Source organism: Styela clava, chromosome 12 (assembly GCF_964204865.1).
Source record: "Styela clava chromosome 12, kaStyClav1.hap1.2, whole genome shotgun sequence".
NCBI classification, from domain to species: Eukaryota; Metazoa; Chordata; class Ascidiacea; order Stolidobranchia; family Styelidae; genus Styela; species Styela clava.
In genome coordinates, this window is record NC_135261.1 from 3,148,756 (window position 1) to 3,168,666 (window position 19,911).

Genomic DNA, 19,911 nt, shown 5'->3' on the forward strand with positions numbered 1-19,911 from the left:
GGTAAAATCTAAAACCTCAATGCGCTCAGCAGTGCTGCAGTGGCAGTTACAGAGTTACGGTACCGGTACCGGTGACTTCTTATCTTATCTTAATCAATCAACTTGTCGAGTGTCGGTTTTCACAATCCCAAGACTGCAAGAGAAGGAAGGGTATAGTATAGTTTAGTACCACAAGTACTTTCAGTGGGCGTAGCATAACGATTTTTGCATATGTTATTCCTAACCCTCACCCAGTCACCTGACTATGCCATCCGAAAATTACCGTACGTCACTACGACGTCACCATCACGTCATAGAGATTGCCAAAGTATACCGGTACCGGTAATTACGATCGCCCGAAATGGCATCTGCGCCACCGATAAGAACTTGCTAAAGCCGGCGATCTCTATCCTATCGTGATCGTTGCGACGAGAAAACGAGGTAAATACTGAAATAGCTTGCTCGATTTCGGGTTATCGTCTGCGCGTTTTGGACGACCATCTGCATACTTTGGGGAGCCTTATTACGCCACTGTGATGTCGGAATGACTTAATTTTCCAGTGACGTAGGCCAGTCTGGATTTCATGGCCTTTTTGAACGAGAAATCGGGCGTGCAATCAGAAATTCCCACGTGCAAATAAGAATTCCTGGCGTGCAATTATAGCTCACGACGTGCAAAACAACTGCACTCGCGTGCAACTGACTTCGACATCAGATACCTCTCAATACATCCGCGTAAAATTACCGGTATCGGATAAAATATACGTTGAATCAGAGAAAAAATGGACGTTTGACCTTTGACCCCAAACATTATTTCTACAGTTTGTCGCTAATTTTGAGAGTGTTTGTGCGACTTTGGATACCGGTACTGTTCAGTACATCCGCGTAAAATTATTGGATAAAAAATACGTTGAACCAGAGCAAAATGGACATACTTTGTCATTAATTTTGGTAGTGTTTTTACGTAGAATTAATGGATAAAAAATACGTCAAATTAGAGCAAAATGGACGTTTGACCTTTGACCCCAAACATTATTTTCATACTTTGTCACTAATTTTGGGAGTGTTTGAGCAACTTAGATACCGGTACTGTTCAGTACATTCGTGTAAAATTATTGTATGAAAAATACGCTGAATCAGAGCCGTACTTGGCCATTGGTGCGGAGGCGATCTTTTCGTCCATACCTATTCTCACGGGATTCCTATTTCCTATCATTCAACACGATATGGACCTTTCCCCGAGCATCGACTTCCTTGTTTACTTCGTGACATTGGCCAATCAGCAAGATGCAAAAAAGGACGTAACAATGAGAGGAATTTTTCGCGGGTCAAAGGTTGGGGAAAGGTCCATGGTCTTTTTGCTTCGCAATATTTCGATCAGACCAAATCTTGCAAGCTGGTATTTGTCGACAATTGTGGAGGTATAATATTTTGGCATCTTTATATTACTGGATTATTGATTTTAAAACCATTTAAACCGATTTACATTGGTGAGCAATTGCAAATTTTCGGCGTGCAAAATTGATTTCGCTCGCGTGCATTTTTGCGGAGCGCTAGCGGCCTCGGGCGTGCACCTGCCATGGAATCCAGTCTGGGACGTAGGTGGGGGTTAGGATTGACATATGCAAAAATTGTTGAGCCAGGCCAACTAGAAGTGGATGTGGTACTACAGTACTAAACTATAGCCTACCAGACCCGAGAAGAAATTGTAAAATTTTCGTACTGCTCACGTAGCCACCGTGCCGTCATATTGATAGTTCATTCATAACTGCGTAGGCTGATAACTGGATAAGGAACAATTTGACTTCCTGACTTCAGTTCCTAAAATTTATTGACTCGGGGCCAAATTAGAAGCGGAAGGATCTCGGTACCGGTATTTGCGGCCCAGGAGATGGTAGCGCCCACACAGGGCCGGTATCGGTACCGGTACGTGAACGTATAATTAAGATAGACTATCACTATTTAATTGTTTCTATCTCACCCAAGTTCAGCGGGCCATATTAAATTGTTCCGCGGATCATTATGTTATGGGGCCATGGTTCGGGAACCACTAGATTACTGGTAACTATTTAAAATTCTATACCGGTACGGTACCGGTACCTAGACACCCGATCTGCGTACCGTATGGGGTACCATACCTCAGACCTAGTAAGAAGATGTGGCTCTGTGGTTCGTTAGACGTTATGTAACTAGTCAGACATGATACAGGTATGATTCTGTGATTTGCTGTTTTCATCTTTTCCTTCCTTCTCTTGAGATTAAAATGAAAATTATGTTCTGCCATATTAAGTTTTTTTGCTTCATTTTCAAATCATTTTAGAAATCAATTTTGTAATTCTGTAAATAGCCTATTTCTAATTTCATAATTTTATCAACTCTAAAATGTAAGTTTTTCAACTATCTGTATCAAACGTTTGCCTCAGAACTCTGGGAAAATGCTGTGATATTATACGGAATAAAATATCATAATCATTGAAGCGTGACCAGTCAGAATAATCTCATCATACATTGATTGATAGTGCTGGTATTCACACTTCTTCATTTCACTACCTAAGTCGAGGACCAAGGATTATACTGCTATATAGGGATTTACTGAATGAGGCATCAATTCATCATTAGTATTCCTGTGTTCTGTTCTACTATTAATGAAAAACCTGGATTATTAAATAATTGCATACTAATGCAATCACCAATCAAGGAAGTTTAATTCTTTTTAATATTAATTAACTCTGATTCTTAAAGAAATCAACAACTTTATACAGAAGATTTCCACTTTAAACTTCATCATGACGGACGTTGATGAAGCTATCAATAATGAAATGGGTTCGCTTTGCAAACGTTCTTATTTACTTTTGTTGCTGGTTTATTTAACTGTTGATTACTGCCATGCACCGCAGATCATGTTAGTCATGTTTCTAGCTCCACCTGCGGATGCGTTCGATTATAACCCACATGCTTATAATGCTCAAACTATAATCACCGAATGGCATTTGACTGAAGAGGAAATAAATTGGATACCTGGTCTCCTACAGTCAATCTTTTTTCTCGGTTTTATGATCGGTACTGTTCTATTTGGACAGTTATCTGACAAGTATGGCAGACGAAGCATTGGTTGGAAGGTTTACACTATTTTAATGATTGCTGCACTCTTAATAGGATTCACTCAGAATTGGCAACAAATGGCAGCGTGTAGAACTCTAAGCGGTCTTGGTATCGGTGGACTAAGTGTTGTAAATACGATTATGCTTCAAGAAATGTCTGCGTCAAAAATGTGGGTTACGAATGGTATTATAGGTCACATATCTTTCACTTCGTTTATGTGTGTGTTTTTGATAATTACCTATTATATACCTACATGGAGGACTCTATGTGTTGTGGCCGCATTGCCTGGATTACTAGGATATTTATTTTATATTTTTACACCTGAGTCCCCAAGATGGTTGCTCTCTCTAGGACGGGTGGATGAAGCCGAAGCAGTAATTCAAAAATTTTCGAAGCGAAATGGAAATCAACATTCGTATTACAAATTAGTAACTGGGGATGGAGACATAGATGAGCCGTACTCTGATTCCCAACATCGTTCCTTGACTCCATTAGAAGTGAAAAATTCGATATTAGACTTGGTGAAACAACCTGTATTGCGTTACCGAACTGCAATACTAAGTTTTGTGTGGTTCACGACAAGTTTTGTGTTTTATTGTATCACACTTGGAGCAGGATCATTCAGTCCAAACTTTTATCTTGCGTTTGGTATGTCTGCTATTAGTCAGCTTCCATCTGTTCCAATTTGTCTATACTTTATGGAGCGGAAATGGTGTGGTAGACGCGGAACTTTATGCTTATTAATGTCCATGACTTCACTTAGTATGTTTATCATGTATATAGTTCCAAACACGGATGCAAACTCACACTTTCGTTTGATTTTATCAATGGTTGCGAAAGTTGGTTCTTCAGGATGTTTTACATTAATATACGTTTATACACCAGAACTTTTTCCTACTGTTGTTCGAAATGTCGGACTTGGTAGCATGTCTACAGTAGCCAGAATCGGGAGTATGACGGCCCCTTTCCTTGCCACATATACAGTGAATTCAAATTCCGCAACACCGTTTCTATGTTATGGAATTTTATGTGGAATTTCTGCAGTTTTAGCTCTACTTCTTCCAGAAACTTGTGGAAAGAAAATTGTTAACACAGTTGATGAGGCTTACACACATGAAGAAGAAGATGGAGAAATTACAAGTTAATTTAATGATGCTGTGGGATAAGTGAAGCGTGACTCGACAGAATAATCATATCATGAAAATAGTTTTGACGATCCCGTATCAGGTTACACTTCATTGCCTTTTTTTCGTTAATATCAGACTGAATATTATCAAAGAAGCATCTGCTAGCTAAACATTTTCAATGGACATCTTCCTACCTCAATTTTAGCTAAATTCACCTAGTAAAAAAAGGTAGTACTTTTCTTAAAAAATTAATTTTTTGCCTTATTATAGTTGAAAAGTTGTTTTTGTGTTTTCTTTATTATTTTATCTGTGTCTGATATTATGTACCGATACACATTTATTATCTTAGCAATATTTAAGAAGGAAGTATTGAATATAGAAGTTTTCGTATTTTATATGTTGCTTTTTGCAATCTCGTGAGCTCGTTCGACCAATTATTGCCTTTTTTATGAAATTTCAGAGCTGATTCATAAAAGGTTTTCCGAAGTGAGCCAAGATCTCTAAGAATTGAGCTGGAATTTAGACTTAGGTCTTGGAATCAAAATCCTACCTACTTGCAAGTTGTCCATGAGGCATTTTTGCACTGGACAAGGCCGTGTACAATCGGATTGATATCCACTGATACATAAGTAGTCGCTAATTTTATAATAAAGGGAATTATTTAGGTTTATTACTGTATATTCTCTCATATAATCTGACCCTACAAATAGTAACATGCCGTACGCACCTATCACGGTAAATGGTTGCGGAAGAGGTTTTGTGTGATCAGAGTTGGGCCAAATTTTTAGTGGAATAAGAGTTCTGGCAAAAGGCTTCAACTGAAATTTTCAATGAAAATTTTGTTACCACTTACCATAATGATGAATATAGTAATAAAATTAAATTTTCTGAATATTCTAGGAAACAAAGCTTCATTAAACTTTATTTTTGAAGTGGCGACACAAAATTTGTATTTTCAGTGCAATACTATAGCCTACTGCCAAAAGTGATGAACAATCTTTCGAAATGTAAAACGTTATTTCTTAACTTCGTTATTTTTAAGAATACACATCTTTTGATTACAATCTCTATTACTTTTTCAAATCATTTGATTTAAATTTCCAATTTCACTTAAATTTTTGACATATGTTTATTTTATATTCATATTATTGCTATAAGTTTTTGTGTGTGTACTTGCTGGGTATAACAACTGTGACACTAAGTCCTAGTACGAATAATTCGTAGTGAATATATTTCAACAAATTATATGTTAGAATTTTCTAAAACTTTTTTATGTAGAACTGCTTCAAGTAAATTCATGACCCAAAACCTGAAAGCAGATGGAAGATTATATGCAACATCTGATGCACTAATATTTTAGAATTCAATTATTCCTTGGCTACTCTATCTAAGAACTGGAGTCTTATCTATCTGGTCCACTACATATTATCTATTGAGGGATTTCCTTTTACATTGAAATTGCAGAGGTGGAATTCCCCTAATGTAAGATGTCTGTTCTCTCATGCTTGAATTTTGTCTGATGCTCTAGTTATATTTCTGACATATTGGTATTTGTTTCATAGCATAATATTTTATTATTCAAGTTTCTATTAGTTTAGCTCTGGGCATGTTTAGAGGAATAAGATTAATGGGATTTGTGTTATAAGTTATTGCTATGTATTTTGCACCTTTTTTGTTCTATTCTGAGAGTGAGATCATCTTAGAAAAAAATATTTTATGAATATTATTGACCTTTAATTATATAGCCTATTATATATTATTATATTCTGTGTTGTCCATGTTCTATCTTTCAAACTTGCCTTAATCAAGTGTTGCACAGTCATAAACAACTAAATTGACCAATTTATGACATTAGTAGGAGTTTTGAATAAGTTGACCATTTAAATATTCTGTTGTTTAAATGTAATACAGATTTCATTCTTGACTAAAGTATATACCCAAGTTACAGAGATTTATGCTGTTTTTATATTTATCAAAGTGATTTTTTTTAAAGTTTATTGATTTTAAATAGAAGTTTTGATCCTGTTAATTAATGAGCTAAATTTTCTGTAGTTTGGGATATTGGTTTCTTTTTTGAAATAAAAAGCACATACTTTCCCGTTATAATTAATATTTGATTAAATGCCTTATTATTATTCCACTCATTTTTAAGTCACATGAGTAGAAGTTAATAAGGAAATCTTCCTGTAGTTGAAGCTAAAAGTTTTCTTTTTGCGTAAAGCATACACCCAGGTTATTAGGATATTTCTTGTTTCATATTATATGGCATGGAAAATCACTTGAAATGAATTCTTTTATGGAGTATTTTATCCAGTTTTCTGGACTCGGCTGTTGTTTTCAAGTACCGGTACAACATTGTCATTATTGTGACATTTTTATTTTAGTTCATGCTCAGTGCTTTTATTTCTGAAATGTGTCTGTAGAAGCATTCGAAGCGCTAGCAATATTTATGTTCTTTGCTTCTTGCCATTAGTGTCTATGCTTACAAATGTTATAGTAAATACATTTATAAGTACAATTTGGTTTATAGTTTATTTTCCATTTCAAGTACTCAAATTTTGATTCATTCTATCAAGTGTTGAAATTTGTAAGATATAACCCCTATTACAGCTTCAACACATATTTTGCTTATGGGTTATGGCATATATTATATGAACATTTTTCAATTGCATATTGCACTTTTGGTTATCTTACTGTGCTTTCTACCATCATTTCAAATTTGCTTTTGATATTTGTTAAAATTTTAGAGACCAAATTCTGTTTAGTCATTGAAATTTTCACAAATCGTTGAATTTGATCAGGCAGCAGTATTGTATATTTTTTTCTACATTGTTTTTTTTCTTCACATATATGGCATAACTATCTCTCTTTTCTCTCTCCCTTTAGTTAGTGAATAAAGGTATTGTAGCAAGAATCAAGTTGGTTATATTTAGTGGTACAAATAGATGAATAACACTTTCACAAATTTTATTATGTAACTTAGACTTTGCAGTTTTTGAAAAAGTAAGACATTTGGACATTTTTGAATTTTCACTTAAGTCTGTTCAGAAGGAACTCCTTTAATTTAACAGTACTGAACTAATATGGACGGCCACTTACACCAACCTATGCTTTACTATATTATACTTAAACAATTGTGCCTTTTTAATACAAGTTAGTATAGTACTTATTCAATATACGTTGTTACAGCTGTGTTTAATTTTAAAATGTCATACTTTAATTATTGTGTGGTGTATTATCATAATATTACATAAATATTGTATTTTCCAGCTAGTAAGCCAATTTTTTGGCCTGATTTTCTGGGGTCAAGACTTATTGGGCGTTTCCCCTTTTTTTGTTTTTTCCAGTGGTCATCTTATTAATATTGGACTAAAAATATCAGAAAAGGAGGTCAATAATGTGCTTTCACCGCAAATTTTTCTGGGTTGGCATTTCAGCCGGAAAATACTGTATTCCCTATTATACTATAGAGATAACACAATTTACCTTGTCAGTCCTACATTTAATATTACACAGATTGTCTTTAAAAAAACACGCTCTTTTTAATATATGGTGTATTGCATTATTTTTTAGATTTCTAGGGATTTATATATTATAGGGTAAAATGCTATATCCTTGACTATTTGGGTGGTACATTATCAACACACCAAGTGATTTTTTCAAGATAGGATTGGACTATCTGTTATTGGTTAAAAATGTCGCAATTAATTCCTGACAACATTGACATTGCGTGCTACTACACTACGAAACACTCATGGAGAGGAAAGTAAGAAATATAATAATTTTTTTTAAATTCAACTTTTAGTTGTAGTTATGCAAGACTCGCTACTATCTTTTCTTCCTATACGCCATTGCTCTGTTGGAGTGGTTTCCAAGGTTGATTGACTGGGGACCAAATTTAGAAGCGGAAGGATATTCGCAGGCCAGGAGAGTGAAGGGCCCAATGCCGTTACCGGTACATATACAGCAATTGAAATACTGATATAGTTGAATTGTTCCGAATATGCACATGCTTAAACTGTGATGAAGACATAACAATTGGAGTACTAAACTATTTCACACACTTGAGATCGGTGGGCCATATTAAATTACGGCCCATGGTCCGCAACTTGGGAACCACTGCTCTATTGGATCCATATGCATAAAATGCATTTGTTGTATCATGAACAAAAATAACTATCCTATGTGATTCAAGAGTCTTGCTTCACACTTGACACAATTGTATTTCTGTGCCATTTTGATAAAAAAAATATAGTAAAATATAGCGTGACACTACAGGACGGCAAATCCACCATGCACTAACAGTACGTTGTGTTGTGCTGTAAATTTTTGCGATGGTACAGTAGGAGCCCATAATATTTTCTGGTGCAGTAGCTGAACTACCCCCCTATGTGTTGCTCAATTCACCTAATGTAACACTGTAAATCCAGGCCAATAATGTGCATATTGTATGTGACACTACAGGACATTTTTCCACTTCGGAATAGCGGCCTCTATCATCTCTTAAAATTCTGGTAATAAATCGTTAAATGGGTGAAGAAATGTCCTACAACCCTGCAAACATTCAAACTTTATTAACTTAAATCCAGTGCGTCAATTCCATATGAAATAACTGTACCACACAATCAAACACTTTGTGTCAGGAATCATCACAAAATATGCCAATTATACCAAAATTGCTACATTTCAGGCCAATTTTTATAAACCATTAAAAACCTGGGTGAAATTTTAAATTGTTCGATTAAATCAATGTAGTCCAATAAAATTCCAATGTCTTTTGGTATCGAAAATAAAAAAAAATTACTTTCACTACACTTTTTAAAAAATTGATGGAATTCAACTTTTGCTTGGAATGGCCCAAATGATCTTTTTATAAATGACTGTTCTATATGATTATTGTATAGGCTACCCAATTAATTTTTTTTTCATCTCTTTGCTATTAGTTGGCAAAGTCTGATTTTTGTCAGACAAAATGTTACATAATAAGAATTGTGAAGCGTAATGTTAGACTTCTGAATGAATCCACCCCCAATTTCAGTTTTAATTTTCAAACAGGATTTTTGGTCAGGCATAATGTTAAATAATATGATTATTTAATGTGTGATGTTAGACTTTTGAACCACTCCATAAACCCCTGTTTTTAGTTTTAAATTTGATTTTTAAATATTTTCTCTGTGCAAGAATATGACTACACAAGCTTACACAAGCATCAATTTGAATGACTCAGTTCTGAATCAGAGTTTTGTCGTTAGTATCGTATTTCCCACTGACCTGTATATGATACTCTGCGGAATACCGGCAATTATGTTGCTGAACAATTGATATCAGAATTCAGAACACTAATATCAGAATGCACTAATGTACTTTCTGTTAATGGTGCTCCAGGAGTGTGTGTACCGATATGGAGATAACTAATTTTGTTGGCCTACTTCACATCGAGTTGTGGGAAGGGTCTGGTACACACACTACCGTAGTACCCTGTTAATTAATGTTGGTTTATATTTCATCAAATTTATTTTTCTATATATCCCCAAATTGAGATACCAAGATATTACCACTTTATAAATATACTGGTTTGAGAGCATATTATGGCGCGGGAAACAGTGACAATAAGCGTTCAGTATTGTTCTGCAATATTTTTTTTATTCTCGTAAAACTTATTTGCAGCTGCACTGCTTAAGCCATTATGTTACACTGCACAGGGATGAACATGGTAGCTGTCTCTGGTATGATTGCCAATATGTATCGGATTCAATTGAATTAGGGCCCATTTTCATGAACTAGTAACAGTTTCATTTTCTAACTTTTACTATTTTCAGATACAAGCGAGTGTTCTCTGTTGGAACGAAAGGAATCACAACTTATAATCCATCAACATTAGAAGTAACAAATCAAGTAAGAAATTCATGTTAGGTTCATAGACCATTTTTATTAAATTGAGCTTATTTGGGACTTCTGTAAGTTAAATATATTTACCGTATATCCTCGCATATAAGCCGACCCCCTAAAAATGGCCCCAAACTGGTGAATTTATAAAAATTCGCATATAAGTCAATCCTACAAATCACATGCTTTGTTCGTGAGAGCATGGTTTGAATTGTAGCTAATGGAATTTGAAGTAAGCATAATGTCATTTAATTTGAGCGCGATCAGAGTTATGTGTGTATAATCCGATCCCTTAGTTTGGCAACTTTATTACCGTACTTATCGATTTTAAGATCGGTAAGTATGTTGATAAGTATTTGTCTGTCTGTTTGCTTGTTTGTATGTTAGATGAACACGATATCTAACGAAGGCGAGGTTGAACCTGCTCCAAATTTGCATGTACATTCTTCATATCTCGGACCAGAAGACTATTTATTTTGGATTAATTATGTCGTATAATTAGCGAGTTATTAATTAATTAGTGATGGGACATGCGGTGTCACTATAGAGTCATAAATTGAAACACCAGTTTCGATCGATAAGTCTTCGGTCTTTGATCGATATTCTCGTTTTTAGGTTGTAAACTCGGCTCGGTAGTAATAAGCATTTTAGGCTTACACTTCACGATGTCTGTGTTCCATGCCATTATGATCAAGTTCTGTGTTTGAGTTCCGAACAAGTTATGTTAGCTAAAGTGCTGATATTTTTTTTGGAGTGTTACAGTTAGGCATACCTTTTTACTGGCTCGCCCATGAGATGATTAATTCTAACATAAAGGGTCAATGAACTATGTATTATTGAACTAGTAGCGATAAGCTACTAGAATTCAGCCTTTAATCTAAAAAATTTTGCTCTATTTTGTAATTTTTCAATTTTTTTGTTATTTTTCAGTGGCCGTATAGTGACTTTGCTGGAATTCTTGCGGAAAGCAAATCAAAGAATTTAAATGAATTTATCATTTCATTGCGAAAAACTGGAAAAAAGAATGATACGATGAGATTCTCTTGCGACCATAGGGCTGATGTTATCACTGAAGCATTGGTGAGTCTGCTTCGCCTATCAAGTGTCTTTTTTATAAAATTGGTTTGAGTTCCCAACCTTTGTCATTAAAATCCTCCTTTCGGCTATTATTGGACTTATTATTCCCCCCTCACCATGCATGGAAAATATTTTATTTGTTACTTATCGATTTTAATCGGTAAGTATGTTGATAGGTATTTGTCTGTATGTCTGTCTGTCTGTCTGTCTTTTAGATGCACGCGATATCTCACGAAAGCGAGATTGAATCTGCTCCAGATTTCGCATGTGCATTCATCATATGTCGGACCAAAAGCCTATTGATTTTGGATGAATTATGTCGTATAATTAGCGAGTTATTAATTAATTAGTGATCAAGTGATCAAGCGAGAGAATTTTGAGATCAGCCGAGTGTGTGTGTGCGATGCGCAGTGCGCAAGTTACAAGAGCGGATGAATCAAAACCGCAGTTTCTGTTTTGTGGGATCCCCTAACTCTATATCGATAAGTCTTCGGTTTCCAACCGATTTTCTCGTTTAATCTTTAATGGAAACTCAACTAATGTTATGCGCAAGTTGATTTTGTACAGTTCAAGTAGTTTATAATTTGTGCATAAATAAATATTATGGTAATAATAAAGAACTTTTGTCATACTACACCAAATAAAAGCCAAAGTAAAATTCATCCTGTGGTTACTAATATTCTAATTGACATGTCAGTTCACAGTCTTGATAAATTCAAAATTTATGTCGGATTTGGCTGTCTTGTGAATGTTGTGATGAGATTTTTATGTCCTAATGGTTTAGCACTCTTTGAATAACCTTTTTTGAGTATTCTGAGATAGCTATTTTTACAAAAAATCGCGGTGTTCCCAATTTGACCTGCCTACTAATAGTATATGCCATTCATATTTTATATGAAAATCGTATTTTAACAATATTTTTATTATCTGAGTTTTTGAAACAGTATGCTCGAAAAACTATGTCTCTGATTGGGTCCATTCCATAAAAAAGAAATTGTAAACCTTATGAGAACATTACTTTATTGAATCTGTCGCATTTGTGTTCGAATTCATATTTTGTTTGCCTATATTTTGTAATAGGCTGTGCTCAACACACAGCAAGGCAACACATAGGCAAAGTGATTGATCATTAACCAGGGTAAAGGTGTGTTTGTCTGTGTTGAATGATCAGTTCGTGTCATTTATCTTTTTATTGATTTGTTTGATATTGCCTGTTTATCTATGCCAGTGTGGCATATTTAACCTGTTTTAATAACTTTGTAACCATCTCGTAATTTCTAATAAAATTGAAATCATAAACTCTAATGTTCTCTACAAATTTATAACTTTCTGTAACTGTCTGACAAATCCTAACCCTTTTTAAATCTTTTTTTTTATATAATGTGGTAATAATCTTTGTTGGTTTGATAACGCCGGTCTATCTATGCCAGTGTGACAAACCTGGTTTCATTATTTTGTAACGATCCAATCATTTATTTATATTATAATAAAAAATTATAAACTCTAATGTTGTCTACAAATTTATGACATTCATAACTGTGTAACAAATCCTTATACCGTTTATTTATTTGTTTCAGAGATACTGCAAGCATTTTTCTGAAGCATATCACAAGGTTCAAAGATTCAATGCAAGGAAACATCATTGGAGTGATACAAGACTTCCAGTTTTATTGGAGGTATTGACTATTAAATTCTGTCATGTATTTTGTAGGAATGACCTCCCAGTTTTATTTCACTTATATTTGGGATCACATATTTTACATATTTAGGATCATGTACGTTCAATAACGGTTATAAGGGTGTTGTAGATAGGGATGTCACTTTCAGATTTACGAATCGGATTGATTCGAATCGCATCTTTTCCGAATCGATTCGAATCAGATTTACGCGATTTGGAAAAAGAGAGCGATTTACAGAAAAAAAGAAAAAATATTGGACGTTCGTTAATCGTTGTTTTTGGCTCATTGAATCGAGATACAGCGTCGACAAATTATCGCTTGTCAGCGCCGCGTCCATGATGCACATTTGGACTTTCTGAATTACGAAAATAAACGTAGTCCACGATAATAACAGTGCCCGAGTTTGCCAATAACGTTGTTAGCCACAAAATATTCGTGTCTCCAATATTTATGGGAACTTTTTTTCGCAGCCGTAGTCGGTTAAACGATTTTTTTTCTCGAAATTAATTTAATTTAGTCGTGGTTAATTTTATTGTCTTCAAGCATATTCTTGCAAGCATTTTCCATTATAGTAATTCAGATGCAATTAGAATGTTTTTTGTCGTATTACTCTATGCTGCTAGCATAAATATTTGCCAAGTATATCTCTGTTTAGCATGCTCTATCACGATATTGAACCTATAAAGAACAGAGATGCCGAAATACTGTGTTGGTGAAGCTCTGCTACAAATTATGTAATAAAATTGTACTAATATTTTGAATATAAAAAATCGGTAATAAGGCCGGCCTTAATTCAATATAACGAAAAGTGAAATATCACATTCACATATACTGGTGTGGGAAAGCAGTGCTGTTACAGTGTTTATGACATAGCAGTACAAGTCTTCTAGAATTGAGCTTTTTCGGGACTTTGGGAAAACATACGCATGCAATAAAAAAAATTTGATTCGAGTAACAAATAAAATAACTCCGACTTATGGCAGTGGTTGATAAGTCCCTTATCAAAGACTTCAACACTTGTGCCCCCTGCTTTACTATTTAAAAACTTAGTTTTGCTTTATTAATGTGTTTTCACCAGTTTTTGTATGCGCCACAATTGATAATAGGAAATCCAATAACGAAAGTAAACGAATAAAGGTCTTACACTCAAAGACTTAGGCAAATCACATTCAATTTATTTTAAATGGCCCCTAGTGACCCACTTTGTTAACGATTTTGAGGGTCCAGTTTGAGAGACTTTGGGTTGACCTTGTTTTTTAATTCTTTTTCGGCTAAACATGTTGAGTCATTAGAAAAGGGAGTTGGACTAAACAGACACGCTTATTCAAGACTTATGTCCCATTCAAAATCTGACTCCTCTCTAACTACATTTTCATTTACAACTTATATTTTTGATGCATTTTTTTGTATCATCTGACAAACTGCCTATTCTTTATTTGTTTTTTGTACTTTTGAATCTGTACTAGTGACCTTTGTAACAACGATGCTTGAATAAGATCAAATCAAATGTTTATAATTGTGAGGTTGTGTGACCTATCCTTTGTCTTATATTTCTTGTGCTGCTTGGTCCATATGTGACCTGTGCTAAAAAGATACTTGAATAGGAAAAAGTTTTTAACAATAATAATATGACAGAATTTCATTCTTCACAATCAATTCACTTTATGTTCCCCTTTCTCAGGTTGGAGCAGGATCTCTTCATCAACTCGACCCAACTTCAAGCAGAGTTCTGGCTTCTTATGACTACAAAGACATTGAAGGGTTCACAGAGGTAAATTTTTTATAAGAGTGTTTGCTCAAAGTAAAATCATGTGCATGTCCTCAAAGGCAATGGTTTCTCATTTCTGAGCAAACTTATGGGCAACCACTAAAATAGCAAAAGCTACATGCACTAACACAGAAGCAAAGGAGACTCATCTCTGAACAAAGTTTTATTTATGAATATAAATATTATCAATTAGCTAACAAATCCCAGAATTATGTATTTTGTTATAGAATACTAGAATACTATACTTTTGTATGAAAAGTATGCTTGATTGCTTGTTTTTTTACTTGATACAAAATAACACTGAGCGGGAGTGTCTGGTAACTGGTTGCAGTAGGGTTGTTTTTGCGGAATAAGTACGAGTTGTAATAAGTTTTTAGCCTTGTACTTTTGTTGTTTTTTGAATTTGGTCCGTCCACAATGCAAAAAAGGTTACAGAATCCTGCTTTATATAATGCACATGGTAGGATTGTTTAAAAATTTCTGGGTTTCAGACATTCAAATTCAATGCAAAAATGATATATGATTCACATGTTTTCTTTTTTCAGGTTTCAGGATATCCTGGTGGATTTGCTGTTATTTACAGTTTCAGTAGATTGGTGAGTCATTACATCTATTTTATTTATAAAATAGAAAAAATTTCAAAAATTTGGTAATATTTACTACTCTAAACAAGGTTTTGTAGAAGCAGCCATTGCTTCGTACAAAGCTACCATAATTCCGAACCAAGGCAAAACTCTTTATTATCCCAAATCTGTGAGTAAAAAGACATCGGCATTGAAATGCCAAGAGCCCTCAAAATTATATGGAATTATAGTGGTGGATTACATACCAGTGATAACCAATGGCAGATCAAATCCCATGCCCACCACCGCCTCACACAGGATGTACCTCACATATCAGCATATCTCACATATAAGCCGACCCTACGAATCGTAACATGTCGTACGAGTTGTAGCTGTTAAATTTAAATTAGCATATTGTCATTCGATCAGAGGTATGTTTCGAATTTTTAGTGCGATCAGAGTTATGCGCGTACAAGCCTTATTCTGGCAACTTTTTTTTGAGTTTTAAACTCTGCTTATATGCTTACATATCATTAGATATGCTTATTCAGGGCCAATTGCGTTAATGAGCGCCATATAAAAAAAAAAAAAAATATCCAAATATTTGACTTACTATGCTATCCACTGCTACTACTACGGCCATTTAATTTTCAACTCATTTCTCTCATTTCACAGCATTTATTCAGTTGTACAAACCCTGATGAACTAATTAAAGCATGTGTAGATGCTGCATCAAGGAATGTTGGAATTCAACTTAAGAAACGAAAAGATCCGATCTCATTCGATCAATTCGTGAATTATCGATTTGGAAAATTTAGCGACGATGAACAAGTAACAAGCGTTGCAGAATTTTCTGTGCAGAAAATAACGCACAGAGTTAATGTGAGTAGACTTTGTCGAAATGGCTAAAGTTTTGAAATTTTTTTCATTTTAAATATCACAAAAAATAGGTTGTTTTAATCACAATTTATTCATTGTATTCAAGAATGTTTCAAATAAATAGAGGCTTTTTTCATAAGCACAGCCAGGGGACCCTGATCTATCATGCCCTCAGAAAAAAAAGGATATGAGATATTGTTAGATGCTTTTATCTAGCCTTGTTTGAATCATTAAGCTTTGTATTACGTCATAATACAAAAAAAATTTGGCACCTAGCAAAAATTTTTTGCTTGCTACACTCTTGACTCTTTTAGTTTGTTTTTAAATACAGTTTGAAACCAAATATGTAAGCCAAACCAAATGAAGTAAAAGTTATTTCAATCAAAAAAATATAATTGTCTTCATTCTCTCGAATTACCTTTTACATATTTCACACTATTGGGTGAAACTTGATCAAATAATAAGCATCAATTTCATGACATATGAATGGCAAACCCAGAAGTCGGCAATTCCATTTCCAAGTGGGCCAGTTACACATAATAGACCTGGGCCAGACACATACACATAATAGTTACTGGGCCAGAGGATGAATAAAAAGTTTATTTACAACTGCTAGGCTAACGTTAATATATTAATAAGAAGAACAATGTAACAATCGGGGTCATTATGACGTTATTTTCATTGATTTTTTCAACTGATCGTGGGCCGGTTGAAACACTGCGTAATTTGCTCGCCCATGTCCTAGCCGGTTTATAGTTAAATCTTTTTATAGTCTCAACTTTTATCAAATAGTGAAGTTTCCTATCTATGTTGTACACTACTGAAATTATTACTGTTACTATAAGTGATGCTTGTCTGGCGATAAGTGGTGCTCAAATGTAGACGATCAGATTTGGTTTTTCTGAACAGTGAGGCTTCAGAGGGAATTTATAAAATATATTTGTTATATGTGTGAAGTAGGTGTCTTATGAAGTCTTTCTATACTTTCCTTCCTACATCATTTGGCTTTCATATTGTTGAAGCTTGGCAATAATATTTCTATGCCCAAAGTTTTTGCTGCTGTTTTTCTTATGTCAAGCACTATTAACTGACATTCATGTAACCTGGATAAACCTAGTCTTGTTCAATGTTAGTGCACCAGTGTTTGGCATGCAACTGTTATGTTAATACTCTTACTTTTACCAATTTTAGTTCAGGACGCTCTTGTATGGAAAAAACTCAATTGAAATATAATTTATAGCAACAGAATCCCTATTAAGAATCCCTATGCTAAAAATAATTTCACTAAGCTTTAAATGGCAGTTTTGACTTGAATCATTTAAATTCTAGCATTAACTGCTATCTACTGTTATATCATCTCGAATAACAATAGCTATAGTTCACTCTTTGTACACGAGTGGTTGGATTGCTTTTAGCTGAGGGAGGCTTGTTTGAAAAAACAACTCATTTGAAAAATCTATTGAAAAAGTGAAAATCCATTTTAACATGGCTATTCTTAAACTTTTAATCCAAGGTCAAACATAATCTCTCTCTTTTTCGTATCGAAATGTGTTGATTGAAAACAAATTTAAAAAAGGGAAACTAAAAGTGTCTGGTACAGTTCTATTTTCGGCATCACATATTTTTCAATATTTGTAATCTTTTGCTCATTATTTATCAGGAGCCTGTAAGAAGGACGTTATGCCTGAGTGAATCCTGTATCATTGAAAGAGACCCAGCAACATATAATATCGTGACATTGAGACCTTTATCTGAGGTGAGTGACTAGGACAAATCATTTATTTGGAAAATCATTGCAGCTTTTAGTCTGTATAGTAAGGAGCTTCTATTTAATTGGTAGGAATCTTTTTAATTATAAATTTTTATAATGTTATGCCAACGTTGTTAGGCTCAATACCCTAACTGTGATGCAATGTGATTACTCAAATGATGAGTAGAGCCACAACTCTCAAATGTTGTGGCGCAATGCATCTCATCTATCCGCCTGACTTCTGTTCAAGAAACTCTGGTATAATTCTGTTGTAGTATTTTATCTATTCTATTTCTCTATCGTCAAGTTTTCATTCTAGTTAATTAATATTCACGTTAATATTTATCCAATTCCAGGTATTTTCACTTGTGCGGGACGTTGTAAACCCTCAGAAGTTTACAATAGAATATTGCAAAGGACAAAGAAGGTATTATCTATCAACAGACAGAGATTCATTGCTTGCTACTCTATTAGACGGAGTCAGAGCATCTGGCAACAGGGATGTTTGTGTGAAGGTGAGATATTTTATGAGTTTGTTATAAGTTGGGCACGGGGTTAAAAAAATGTGTGAGTTTTATATTTTGTTTTGCCAATTTACTTTGTTTTAGCCACTGTCACTGGGCCACTGTTGCCACAATTCTGATTATTTAGGCCTAGTGCTCTACTTGGCGTGAGGATTAAATATAAGATTTTTATCCTGTGTGTTATTAATATGGTTTGGGCTCTGCCCCTATCTGGGCTATTGTATACATCCATATAATTTGTAAGTGGGTGCCAGTTGCTTTTCTCAAAGATAAGTCTTGTTTTCTATTGTGCGCAGAACTCTCATAGAAAAACTCCATTAGAGGGGCGATATGTCTACTCAAATGATTCAAGCCTGTGAACCCACACATGAATATAGTTCCAATGTTTAGCATGATGTGTCAAACTATCAAGTATCCAGTCTTATTATTTTTATCATTCAGATGATAGAAACGAACCTTGGGCAGAGGATGGGACCAATGTACGTCCCAGTAGAAGAAGACGTTGAATCATTACATCTAAGATTTCTAGCTCAACCTCCAACCGGAAACTTTGCTGATGCAGTGTCTAGGTTCAATAATTGTATCCAATATAGGTGAGTGATGGATTATAGTCGTCAGATATGTGAACATTCGGGGAAGAAATTTATTTAAAGTAGAGAGTTTTGACCCATTTTAGAAGATATTATCTCATTTTTCTGCAGTATTCGGTATTTTGGAGATGGTGACAACTGTAACTAGGGATGGGCAATATAGAATACCGAATCCGGAGGATTCGAATCCCAAAGTATTCGAATCCAACGGGATCCGATAACAGGATTCGGTTTCCGCCTCTCCGGCGCCAAGAGTCAATTTTTGTATTTCGGGTTTCTAATTTATCAATTATAGACGAGCGTTTTTCTCGCGTGGAAATCTCTCTCGTTTCATTAAACTTGCGTCTGCTCGCAAAGAACCCGTAAATCGGTCAACCTCAAACACTGTAATTTCAATCGGCATATTCAAGACAAGAAGTCGGCAATATAACCTCACGCCGAGGACTCGTTATTGCACCATTTTTGCGTTTTCCTTCTTTGCTATCTAGCTAGCGTTATTTACTGGTGATATTCCGATAATCTTAACGTTACTTACTGGTGATATTCCGATAATCTGAATGCAACAATCTTTAATTGTTTACAGACGTGCCTTGCCTCATTTTAAATTATATGATTTTTCGCGACCTACGAGTTTTCCCCAAAAAATGATGCACGTAAACCAAAAGCCGGGCGTTAAATGTTATAACATTACTCGCCATTAATTTAGATCAAATATTATTTACGAATAATTTTATCATACCATTTTCCGAAATACAAAGTTATATCGCAAAACGCGAACAACTGTCACATTTAAATTTCACTCTCAAAAGATTACATATTTTTCGGTTCGTTACTATCGTTCAAGATAGACGCACGTTTGATTTTAGTCGCCGATAAATTTTGAAAAAAATTGCCGCATCTGGCGAAGATAATGACGTATTGAATTTGAGTAGGGCTAAGTCTGGGTAGATAATGAATAATGATAACATTCCTATCGTTCAAGATAGG

The 19,911-nt window shown here is 34.6% G+C and overlaps 2 protein-coding genes across 4 annotated transcripts in view; both read left to right on the forward strand.

The window, feature by feature from the left end:
• Nucleotides 1-2,298: 2,298 nt before the first annotated feature.
• On the forward strand, nucleotides 2,299-7,782 carry LOC120329621 (solute carrier family 22 member 15-like). The gene has a single exon (XM_039396336.2). The coding sequence runs from the start codon at nucleotides 2,766-2,768 to the stop codon at nucleotides 4,224-4,226; it is 1,461 nt and encodes a 486-aa protein (XP_039252270.2). The 5' UTR covers nucleotides 2,299-2,765; the 3' UTR covers nucleotides 4,227-7,782.
• A 50-nt stretch (nucleotides 7,783-7,832) lies between these two features.
• Nucleotides 7,833-19,911, forward strand: part of LOC120329620 (dnaJ homolog subfamily C member 13-like) — a 55,695-nt gene continuing 43,616 nt past the window's right edge. For all 3 annotated transcript variants that reach the window (XM_039396334.2, XM_078118446.1, XM_039396335.2), the window contains exons 1-10: nucleotides 7,833-7,974; nucleotides 10,028-10,103; nucleotides 11,025-11,174; nucleotides 12,749-12,847; nucleotides 14,532-14,621; nucleotides 15,164-15,214; nucleotides 15,857-16,063; nucleotides 17,721-17,816; nucleotides 18,167-18,325; nucleotides 18,776-18,927. In XM_039396334.2, coding sequence (XP_039252268.2) covers nucleotides 7,904-7,974; nucleotides 10,028-10,103; nucleotides 11,025-11,174; nucleotides 12,749-12,847; nucleotides 14,532-14,621; nucleotides 15,164-15,214; nucleotides 15,857-16,063; nucleotides 17,721-17,816; nucleotides 18,167-18,325; nucleotides 18,776-18,927 — 1,151 coding nt within the window. In that variant the 5' untranslated portion in view covers nucleotides 7,833-7,903. The remainder of the gene's footprint in view (nucleotides 7,975-10,027; nucleotides 10,104-11,024; nucleotides 11,175-12,748; nucleotides 12,848-14,531; nucleotides 14,622-15,163; nucleotides 15,215-15,856; nucleotides 16,064-17,720; nucleotides 17,817-18,166; nucleotides 18,326-18,775; nucleotides 18,928-19,911) is intronic.